The sequence below is a fragment of the Panulirus ornatus genome, chromosome 36, assembly GCF_036320965.1.
Source record: "Panulirus ornatus isolate Po-2019 chromosome 36, ASM3632096v1, whole genome shotgun sequence".
NCBI lineage: Eukaryota > Metazoa > Arthropoda > Malacostraca > Decapoda > Palinuridae > Panulirus > Panulirus ornatus.
This window is the reverse complement of record NC_092259.1, coordinates 1,648,297-1,660,523: the sequence shown is the minus strand read 5'-3', so window position 1 is coordinate 1,660,523 and position 12,227 is coordinate 1,648,297. Positions and strand designations below refer to the sequence as shown.

General features: G+C 41.4%; 1 protein-coding gene across 2 annotated transcripts in view; it reads right to left on the bottom strand.

Moving 5' to 3' along the window:
• The window catches only part of Naa15-16 (N-alpha-acetyltransferase 15/16), a 270,568-nt gene that overhangs the window by 25,155 nt on the left and 233,186 nt on the right, over positions 1-12,227 (bottom strand). For both annotated transcript variants that reach the window (XM_071683180.1, XM_071683178.1), the window contains one exon: positions 10,613-10,710. In XM_071683180.1, coding sequence (XP_071539281.1) covers positions 10,613-10,710 — 98 coding nt within the window. The remainder of the gene's footprint in view (positions 1-10,612; positions 10,711-12,227) is intronic.

Here is a 12,227-nt window from a genome sequence, read left to right as displayed (position 1 = left end):
ATATATATATATATATATATATATATATATATATATATATTTATAGATTTATATATGGATTTATATATTTTAGATATCTGGGAGTGGATCTGGCAGCGGATGGAACCATGGAAGCGGAAGTGAATCATAGGGTGGGGGAGGGGGCGAAAATCCTGGGAGCCTTGAAGAATGTGTGGAAGTCGAGAACATTATCTCGGAAAGCAAAAATGGGTATGTTTGAAGGAATAGTGGTTCCAACAATGTTGTATGGTTCTGAGGCATGGGCTATGGATAGAGTTGTGCGCAGGAGGGTGGATGTGCTGGAAATGAGATGTTTGAGGACAATGTGTGGTGTGAGGTGGTTTGATCGAGTAAGTAATGTAAGGGTAAGAGAGATGTGTGGAAATAAAAAGAGTGTGGTTGAGAGAGCAGAAGAGGGTGTTTTGAAATGGTTTGGGCACATGGAGAGAATGAGAGAGGAAAGATTGACCAAGAGGATATATGTGGTGGAGGTGGAGGGAACGAGGAGAAGTGGGAGACCAAATTGGAGGTGGAAAGATGGAGTGAAAAAGATTTTGAGTGATCGGGGCCTGAACATGCAGGAGGGTGGAAGGCAGGCAAGGAATAGAGTGAATTGGATCGATGTGGTATACCGGGGTTGACGTGCTGTCAGTGGATTGAATCAGGGCATGTGAAACGTCTGGGGTAAACCATGGAAAGCTGTGTGGGGCCTGGATGTGGAAAGGGAGCTGTGGTTTCGGGCATTATTGCATGACAGCTTGAGACTGAGTGTGAACGATTGAGGCCTTTGTTGTCTTTTCCTAGCGCTACCCCGCACACATGAGGGGGGAGGGGGATGGTATTCCATGTGTGGCGAGGTGGCGATGGGAATGAATAAAGGCAGACAGTGTGAATTGTGTGCATGGGTATATATGTATGTGTCTGTGTGTGTATATATATGTGTACATTGAGATGTATAGGTATGTATATTTGCGTGTGTGAACGTGTGTGTATATACATGTGTATGGGGGTGGGTTGGGCCATTTCTTTCGTCTGTTTCCTTGCGCTACCTCGCAAACGCAGGAGACAGCGACAAAGCAAAATAAAAAAAATATGAAAATATGTTTATATCCCTGGGGATAAATGATAAAGAATACTTCCCACGTATTACCTGCGTGTCGTAGAAGGCGACTAAAAGGGAAGGGGGCGGGGGGCTGCAAATCCTCCCCTCTAATTTTTTTCTTAATTTTCCAAAAGAAGGAAAAGAGAAGGGGGCCAGGTGAGGATATTCCCTCAAAGGCCCAGTCCTCTGTTCTTAACGCTACCTTGCTAATGCGGGAAATGGCGAATAATATGGAAAAAAAAAAAAAAATATATATATATATATATATATATATATATATATATATATATATATATATATATATATATTTTTTTTTTGTCGCTGTCTCCCGCGTTTGCGAGGTAGCGCAAGGAAACAGACGAAAGAAATGGCCCAACCCACCCCCATACACATGTATATACATACGTCCACACACGCAAATATACATACCTACACAGCTTTCCATGGTTTACCCCAGACGCTTCACATGCCCTGATTCAATCCACTGACAGCACGTCAACCCCGGTATACCACATCGATCCAATTCACTCTATTCCTTACCCTCCTGCATGTTCAGGCCCTGATCACACAAAATCTTTTTCACTCCCTCTTTCCACCTCCAATTTGGTCTCCCACTTCTCCTCGTTCCCTCAAGGGTCAATCTTTCCTCACTCATTCTCTCCATGTGCCCAAACCATTTCAAAACACCCTCTTCTGCTCTCTCAACCATGCTCTTTTTATTTCCACACATCTCTCTTACCCTTACGTTACTTACTCAATCAAACCACCTCACACCACACATTGTCCTCAAACATCTCATTTCCAGCACATCCATCCTCCTGCACACAACTCTATCCATAGCCCACGCCTCACAACCATACAACATTGTTGGAACCACTATTCCTTCAAACATACCCATTTTTGCTTTCCGAGATAATGTTCTCGACTTCCACACATTCTTCAAGGCTTCCAGGATTTTCGCCCCCTCCCCCATCCTATGATCCACTTCCGCTTCCATGGTTCCATCCGCTGCCAGATCCACTCCCAGATATCTAAAACACTTTACTTCCTCCAGTTTTTCTCCATTCAAACTTACCTCCCAATTGACTTGACCCTCAACCCTACTGTACCTAATAACCTTGCTCTTATTCACATTTACTCTTAACTTTCTTCTTTCACACACTTTACCAAACTCAGTCACCAGCTTCTGCAGTTTCTCACATGAATCAGCCACCAGCACTGTATCATCAGCGAACAACAACTGACTCACTTCCCAAGCTCTCTCATCCACAACATACTTCATACTTGCCCCTCTTTCCAAAACTCTTGCATTCACCTCCCTAACAACCCCATCCATAAACAAATTAAACAACCATGGAGACATCACACACCCCTGCCGCAAACCTACATTCACTTAGTACCAATCACTTTCCTCTCTTCCTACACGTACACATGCCTTACATCCTCGATAAAAACTTTTCACTGCTTCTAACAATATATATATATATATATATATATATATATATATATATATATATATATTTTTTTTTTTTTGCTTTGTCGCTGTCTCCTGCGTTTGCGAGGTAGCGCAAGGAAACAGACGATAGAAATGGCCCAACCCACCCCCATACACATGTATATACATACGTCCACACACGCAAATATACATACCTACACAGCTTTCCATGGTTTACCCAAGACGCTTCACATGCCCTGTTTTAATCCATTGACAGTACGTCAACCCCGGTATACCACATCGATCCCATTCACTCTATTCCTTGCCCTCCTTTCACCCTCCTGCATGTTCAGGCCCCGATCACACAAAATCTTTTCCACTCCATCTTTCCACCTCCAATTTGGTCTCCCACTTCTCCTTGTTCCCTCTACCTCCGACACATATATCCTCTTGGTCAATCTTTCCTCACTCACTCTCTCCATGTGCCCAAACCATTTCAAAACACCCTCTTCTGCTCTCTCAACCATGCTCTTTTTATTTCCACACATCTCTCTTACCCTTACGTTACTTACTCGATCAAATCACCTCACACCACACATTGTCCTCAAACATCTCATTTCCAGCACATCCGTCCTCCTGCGCACAACTCTATCCGTAGCCCACACCTCGCAACCATACAACTTTACTGGAACCACTATTCCTTCAAACATAGCCATTTTTGCTTTCCGAGATAATGTTATCGACTTCCACACATTCTTCAAGGCTCCCAGGATTTTCGCCCCCTCCCCCACCCTATGATTCACTTCTGCTTCCATGGTTCCATCCGCTGCCAGATCCACTCCCAGATATCTAAAACACTTTACTTCCTCCAGTTTTTCTCCATTCAAACTTACCTCCCAATTGACTTGACCCTCAACCCTACTGTACCTAATAACCTTGCTCTTATTCACATTTACTCTTTCACACACTTTACCAAACTCAGTCACCAGCTTCTGCAGTTTCTCACATGAATCAGCCACCAGCGCTGTATCATCAGCGAACAACAACTGACTCACTTCCCAAGCTCTCTCATCCACAACAGACTTCATTGTTGCCCCTCTTTCCAAGACTCTTGCATTCACCTCCCTAACAAACCCATCCATAAACAAATTAAACAACCATGGAGACATCACACATCCCTGCCGCAAACCTACATTCACTGAGAACCAATCACTTTCCTCTCTTCCTACACGTACACATGCCTTACATCCTCGATAAAAACTTTTCACTGCTTCTAACAACTTGCCTCCCACACCATATATTCTTAATACCTTCCACAGAGCATCTCTATCCACTCTATCATATGCCTTCTCCAGATCCATAAATGCTACATACAATTCCATTTGCTTTTCTAAGTATTTCTCACATACATTCTTCAAAGCAAACACCTGATCCACACATCCTCTACCACTTCTGAAACCACACTGCTCTTCCCCAATCTGATGCTCTGTACATGCCTTCACCCTCTCAATCAATACCCTCCGATATAATTTACCAGGAATACTCAACAAACTTATACCTCTGTAATTTGAGCACTCACTCTTATCCCCTTTGCCTTTGTACAATGGCACTATGCACGCATTCCGCCAATCCTCAGGCACCTCACTATGAGTCATACATACATTATATAACCTTACCAACCAGTCAATGATACAGTCACCCCCTTTTTTAATAAATTCCATTGCAATACCATCCAAACCTGCTGCCTTGCCGGCTTTCATCTTCCGCAAAGCTTTTACTACCTCTTCTCTGTTTACCAAATCATTTTCCCTAACCCTCTCACTTTGCACACCACCTCGACCAAAACACCCTATATCTGCCACTCTATCATCAAACACATTCAACAAACCTTCAAAATACTCACTCCATCTCCTTCTCACATCACCACTACTTGTTATCACCTCCCCATTTGCGCCCTTCACTGAAGTTCCCATTTGCTCCCTTGTCTTACGCACTTTATTTACCTCCTTCCAGAACATCTTTTTATTCTCCCTAAAATTTAATGATACTCTCTCACCCCAACTCTCATTTGCCCTCTTTTTCACCTCTTGCACCTTTCTCTTGACCTCCTGTCTCTTTCTTTTATAAATCTCCCACTCAATTGCATTTTTTCCCTGCAAAAATCGTCCAAATGCCTCTCTCTTCTCTTTCACTAATAATCTTACTTCTTCATCCCACCACTCACTACCCTTTCTAATCAACCCACCTCCCACTCTTTTCATGCCACAAGCATCTTTTGCGCAATCCATCACTGATTCCCTAAATACATCCCATTCCTCCCCCACTCCCCTTACTTCCATTGTTCTCACCTTTTTCCATTCTGTACTCAGTCTCTCCTGGTACTTCCTCACACAAGTCTCCTTCCCAAGCTCACTTACTCTCACCACCCTCTTCACCCCAACATTCATTCTTCTCCTCTGAAAACCCATACAAATCTTCACCTTAGCCTCCACAAGATAATGATCAGACATCCCTCCAGTTGCACCTCTCAGCACATTAACATCCAAAAGTCTCTCTTTCGCACGCCTGTCAATTAACACGTAATCCAATAATGCTCTCTGGCCATCTCTCCTACTTACATACGTATACTTATGTATATCTCGCTTTTTAAACCAGGTATTCCCAATCACCAGTCCTTTTTCAGCACATAAATCTACAAGCTCTTCACCATTTCCATTTACAACACTGAACACCCCATGTATACCAATTATTCCTTCAACTGCCACATTACTCACCTTTGCATTCAAATCAAACATCACTATAACCCGGTCTCGTGCATCAAAACCACTAACACACTCATTCAGCCGCTCCCAAAACATTTGCCTCTCATGATCTTTCTTCTCATGCCCAGGTGCATATGCACCAATAATCACCCATCTCTCTCCATCAACTTTCAGTTTTACCCATATTAATCGAGAATTTACTTTCTTACATTCTATCACATACTCCCACAACTCCTGTTTCAGGAGTACTGCTACTCCTTCCCTTGCTCTTGTCCTCTCACCAACCCCTGACTTTACTCCCAAGACATTCCCAAACCACTCTTCCCCTTTACCCTTGAGCTTCGTTTCACTCAGAGCCAAAACATCCAGGTTCCTTTCCTCAAACATACTACCTATCTCTCCTTTTTTCACATCTTGGTTACATCCACACACATTTAGACACCCCAGTCTGAGCCTTCGAGGAGGATGAGCACTCCCCGCGTGACTCCTTCTTCTGTTTCCCATTTTAGAAAGTTAAAAAAAATACAAGGAGGGGAGGATTTCTGGCCCTCCGCTCCCGTCCCCTCTAGTCGCCTTCTATGACACGCGAGGAATGTGTGGGAAGTATTCTTTCACCCCTATCCCCAGGGATAATATATATATATATTTTTTTCAAACTGTTCGCCATTTCCCGCATTAGCGAGGTAGCGTTAAGAACAGAGGACTGGGCCTTTGGGGGAATATCCTCACCTGGCCCCCTTCTCTGTTCCTTCTTTTGGAAAAATCAAAAAAAATAGAGAGGGGAGGATTTCCAGCCCCCCGCTCCCTCCCCTTTTAGTCGCCTTCTACGACACGCAGGGAATACATGGGAAGTATTCTTTCCCCCCTATCCTCAGGGATATATATATATATATATATATATACATATATATATATATATATACATACACATACATATGCACATATACACACACACACACACATATACATATATATATACATATGAAAAATGTAAGAAATAATTTAGAAAACTGAAACTTCTAGCTTGAAATGAAATGAAAAAATGAATGTCACATAATGGTTCAACCTCTGGCTATGGAAAAGGGAAATGTATAATTTATTTACACAAATGTCAATAGTAGTTCTCATCAATTTAACCACTGTATCATACTGCCTGGTCCACTTCTCTTATCATGAAACAGGAATATTGGCTTATGATGTTTCTCAATTTTCTTCATTACACAAAGTACAACCATATCTTGGATACATGAGGGTAGGTAGTTGGTCATCTGCCATAATAAAGCCTTGACAGACCAAAAATTTATCTGGACCTCAACTTTCCCAATACATTTATGAAAAACACCTTTTTGCTTTCCATCTCTATCACTTTGAAAACAAAAAAAAAGAGAATAAGCTTCAATGTCTAAGCTACATTTTTTCCAATTTCACAATTTTCTTGTCAGAGCACCATGTATGAAAACTATCACTCCAGTAACACAACTATAAACATTTACTTCCCCTTTAAAAAGTTCTGGGGAAGTCTGTCTCGATACACTGCGGGACACCCTACCACCTGGCGAGGTTTGTGTTGCAATGGTTCTTGATTCCCAAACGTAGTAGCATCACTGGTGGGCCGAAGAACATTCTTGTAACCACAGCGAGGATCACAGTCCGTGCAACTCCATTATCTTGTAGCGCAAACGGTCAGCACCACAACCCAGTGCTTAAAGGGGGGTTCTTCCCCAACTGCACACGGAGTTGTAAACAGTCATGGCGGTGTTGATCGTCCACCAGAGCCAGAGACCTCAGCTCTGTTCTGGGGGCCACAGACAATAGAGGTGTTCTGGGGGCCACAGACGATGGTGTATTATATCTTTTTTTTTTCTTTTAAACTATCCGCCATTTCCCGCATTAGCGGGGTAGCGTTAAGAACAGAGGACTGGGCCTTTGTGGAATATCCTCACCTGGCCCCCCTCTGTTCCTTCTTTTGGAAAATTAAAAAAAAGAAAAAAAAAAAAACGAGAGGGGAGGATTTCCAGCCTCCCACTCCCTCCCCTTTTAGTCGCCTTCTACGACATGCAGGGAATACGTGGGAAGTATTCTTTCTCCCCTATCCCCTATAATACACCGAATTCCCCAGTTCAACGGCACTCAGAAATACACCATCACTGTAAAACTTGTGTCTCGCGTCGAGCCACCAGAGACGCAGGGAATATCCCCGTGCGGGCACTGGTGCTGCCGTCGAAGATGATGCCCCTTGGATGCTTATTCATACTTACTGCCTTCATCCATTCCTGTTGCCACTCCGCCATACATGAAATGGCAGCCCCTCCCTCCTCGTGAAAGCGAGGTAGTGCTAGGAAAAGACAACAAACGCCACATTCGTTCACACTCAGTCTCTAGCTGCCATGTGTAATGCACCGAAACCACAGCTCACTTTCCATGGTTTATCCCAGATGTTTCACATGCCCTGGTTCAATCCACGGACAGCAAGTCGACTCCAGTATACCACACGTTCCAATTCACTCTATTCCTTGCACACCTTTCACCCTCTTGCATGTTCAGGCCCTGGTCGCTCAAAATCTTTTTCACTCCATCCTTCCAACTCCAATTTGGTCTCCCACTTCTCCTTATTCCCTTCACCTGACACATATATCCTCTTTGTCAATCTTTCCTCACTCATTCTCTCAATGTGACCAAACCATTTCAATACACCCTCTTCTGCTCTCTCAAACACTCTTTTTACTGCCACACATCTCTCTTACCCTTTCATTACTTACTCAACTCAATCAAACCATCTCACACCACATGTCCTCAAACATTTCAGTTCCAACACATCCACCCTCCTTCGCACAACCTTATCTATAGCCCATGCCTCACAACCACATACCATTGCTGGAACCATTATTCCTTCAAACATACCGATTTTTGCTCTCCAAGGTAATGTTCTCGTCTTCCACACATTCTTCAACGCTCCCAGAACCTTCGCCCCCTCCCCCACCCTGTGACTTGCTTCTGCTTCCATGGTTCCAACCGCTGCTAAATCTACTCCCAGATATCCAAAAGACTTCACTTCCTCCAGTTTTTCTCCATTCAAACTTGCCTCCCAATTAACTTGTCCCTCAACCCTACTGAACCTAATAACCTTGCTCTTATTAACATTTACTTTCAGCTTTCATCTTTCACACATTTTACCAGACTCAGTTACCAACCTCTGCAGTGTCTCACCCGAATCAGCCACCAGCGCTGTATCATCAGCGAACAACAACTGACTCACTTCCCAAGCCCTCTCATCCACAACAGCCTGCATACTTGACCATCTCTCCAAAACTCTTGCATTCACCTCCCTAACCACCCCATCCTCCCACAATCCGAAATTCACTGGAAACCAACCACTTTCCTCTCTTCCTACTTGTACACATAACTTACATCCTTGGTACTTTCCACTGCTTCTAGCAACTTACCTTCCACACCATATACTCCTTACACCTTCCACAATGCATCTCTATCAACTCTATCCATCTGCTTCTCTAAATATTTCTCACATACATTCTTCAAAGCAAACACCTGATCCACACATCCTCTACCACTTTTGAAACCACACTGCTCTTCCCCAATCTGATGCTCTGTACATAACTTCACCCTCTCAATCAATACCCCTCCCATACAGTTCTCCATGAATACTCAACAAATTTATGCCCCTGTAATTTGAGTACTCACCTTTATCCCCTTTGCCTTTGTACAATGGAATTTTTTTTTTTTTGTATATATACTTATCGTATCTATCAAGCCAAAAAAACTCACATAGCCACAAAATTTCAATTAATGCTTTGTATAAGACTGTAAAAAGTGTCCTGAATGGCAGGAATTAAAGTACAGAGTGTACAAAGCTTGCACGAAATAGTGCTTATTCCAGCTTTAATGTTTGTGTATGAAACCCTAATTTTCCTAGATCCAGTCATGTTAAAGGTTAAGAGTGACTAAGATAGATAATTTTGGTAATACAGTTAAAATTTGAAGATTATGTTAAGTAATGAGGTGCCATAGGGAAGTGGATGATGAAGAGCACCATGAGAACCAAGGAATGGTTGTGGTGATGGAAGGAACCATGAGGGTTTAAGTAAGTCGTAGGTTGAGAGGAGTTGAAGAATCTTAGTGCATTGAAGAGCATGTGTATGAGCCAAAATAGTTATGTCTGAAAGTACAGCAGTCTCAAGAAAGTCATTAAAGATGTGTGAGAGAGAAGAAACAGTAGGATTCACAAATCAGAAGCTGAGAGAGTAAGTGGGAGGGGAGTTACTGGGTATCGGGACCTCTCAGGAAAGTAAGAAGAATGGGCTGGACAGAGTTGGAGCAATGTGTTATGTGGGGACATGATGTGCTGTTGGGCTGAACCAGGTCATATAACATGGTCAAGGTAAACCATGGAGCAGTGTGTGAAGTATGGCTGTAGATTGTAGTTTCTGGTTTTGGATGTGCTTCTGATTGTTGAAGCAGGAAAGGCAACTACAAAAGTAAAGAAAATGTAAGTAATTTATGTACACTTGAAAACAAGTGTTATTTATATTTATATTTATTTTGCTTTGTCGCTGTCTCCCGCATTTGCGAGGTAGCGCAAGGAAACAGAAGAAAGAAATGGCCCAACCCACCCCCATACACATGTATATACACACACGTCCACACACGCAAATATACATACCTATACATCTCAATGTACACATATATATATACACACACAGACACATACATATATACCCATGCACACAATTCACACTGTCTGCCTTTATTCATTCCCATTGCCACCTCGCCACACATGTGTTAAAAAGATGTATTGCCAAAAGCCTTTTAAGATGCCAAAACCTTTTAAGATGTTAAGGTGAAAAAGAACTATAGTTGTATGGCTGATGTACAAGAGCTAGTCAATGAAAGAGATAGAGATACATGAGAAGGGGTGATAAGGAATGGAAAAATTACTCAAGCTGAATCAACTTGTTATGCAAAACGAAGAATAAGCTACATGCTTAGAGCAGTCTGGAGCCTATATTCACTTTAGCACAAAGACCATATGTAAGGAATACATGTGAGCGAACCAAAAGGCTGTGTGCAGTAGATATACTAAATTAAAGATGACAAAAAGGTAGTTTAAAACTAATTAAGCAAGGATGGTAGCAAGATGAGCATTTATTGCAAAAAACCCTATGCATAAATCCAAAACAACAAACATCTGCTCAAAGGAATTTGATACTGATCATCAATCTGATGAAAATAAGTAATATTAACACATTAACTTTTTAGGAAAATGCTACATACATAAAGGATTTGACTTCTGCTTACCTCATGAGTTCTGTCTTTTAAATGAGGATCAACAGCAGTTGCAATGGAAAGAGCACGCTCACGCTGTACACTATCTAGAAGCACCATTGAACGAGCAGCTGCAAATGAATTAGTTCTGCTTTTATTAAAAAAATGAATTATCCTTTGAATTCAAACATATTTCATGTGATGAAACTGCCTAACTTTGGCATAAATTGTAATAACTGCCTATAATTTACAAATTCTTCAGAAAAAAAGGTTTTAATAACATCTTTCTTCGCCTATGTACAAATTTCTACGATGTTTATTTAAAATTCACTAAAAATTGCAGTGATATAGTTCTCAAGACAGCAACAACAAATACAATTTATTGTAATAATTCTTATTAAATGCCTGACGTATTAATAGTATCACATCAACAGTTGTCCAAGTTATGAAAGCATGGAAAAAATAAATTAAACTATATATATAGATTTTGCCATGAGGCAAGGATACCCCAGTATTTACTGCATGTCCTGCTTGTATAAAAAATACTTATTCTTTGTTGCCATGATCACCCAATCACTGTTTAATTTTGATTCATCTTACATCATTTTTAGCCATATGTCAAACTTTCTCTTTAAAATCTATTATCATATGATGTACACTGGTCGAGCAGAATGCTAGTGCCACATGACCATTCTATTTTTCTCCACTCTTTGCATTTGTATTTTGTACTCTAGCATAATGAATAGTTTTCATGAATTACCTGCAGCAATAATTCAACCATAAAAACAAAATAGTATTCTATCACTTAAGAGGACACTAAACTGGGATGATGTTGCCTATCTGCACTCTATCATTATGCTATTTATGTATTCATCTAGTATATCTCTGTTGCCTGTTCACACCTGAAACTTCCTCAAGAGGGTGGCCACAACAATAGGGTCTCCATAACTTGTGAACTCCAGGTGCAGCTTCTCCTATGCAATGTAAACAATTGAGATCCTGGGGTCAGGAACAGATGAAGAAATGGTCTCATTCATTCACATCCACTGAATGCACTGAAACCGGAGACCCCTATCCACAATTTAGACCTACAGACCTTTCTGTGGTATTCCCAAACTGCTTTATATACCCTGGGTTAGCCCAATAACAGCCCAGCATACTCTGTAAACCATATCACTTCAATTCGCTTTATCCCTTGCATCCTTCTGTAAACAACATTGCTCCAACTAAGGAGTCACTAAAGGCCTTTACATCTCATTGGAGCCCACTCTACCCTGCTCACATATATAGCACAACCCCGCATTTGCAGAGGTCTTTAAAGAAAAAACTATCCTGAGGTTATACAACTAACCAACTAAATATATATTTTACATATATACCATATTTTCTGGCATTTAAGATGCATACTTTTTTTTTTAAATGTCTTCAATAGTCACCTTGGTCTTATATCTGCCACAGGTTATCCCTCCCACTGTTAACTTTATGTCACTGATAACAAGAGGTGACTTTTAAATTGCAGATGAGGTGAATTATCATTTGCAAAATATATATAACATACATCTTTTTTTGATGTACAAGGGGGTGATCCTAGAAAATGCAGTACAAATCAAAATTGTGTAAGTCATACCTGTTACTACATAGTAGAAAT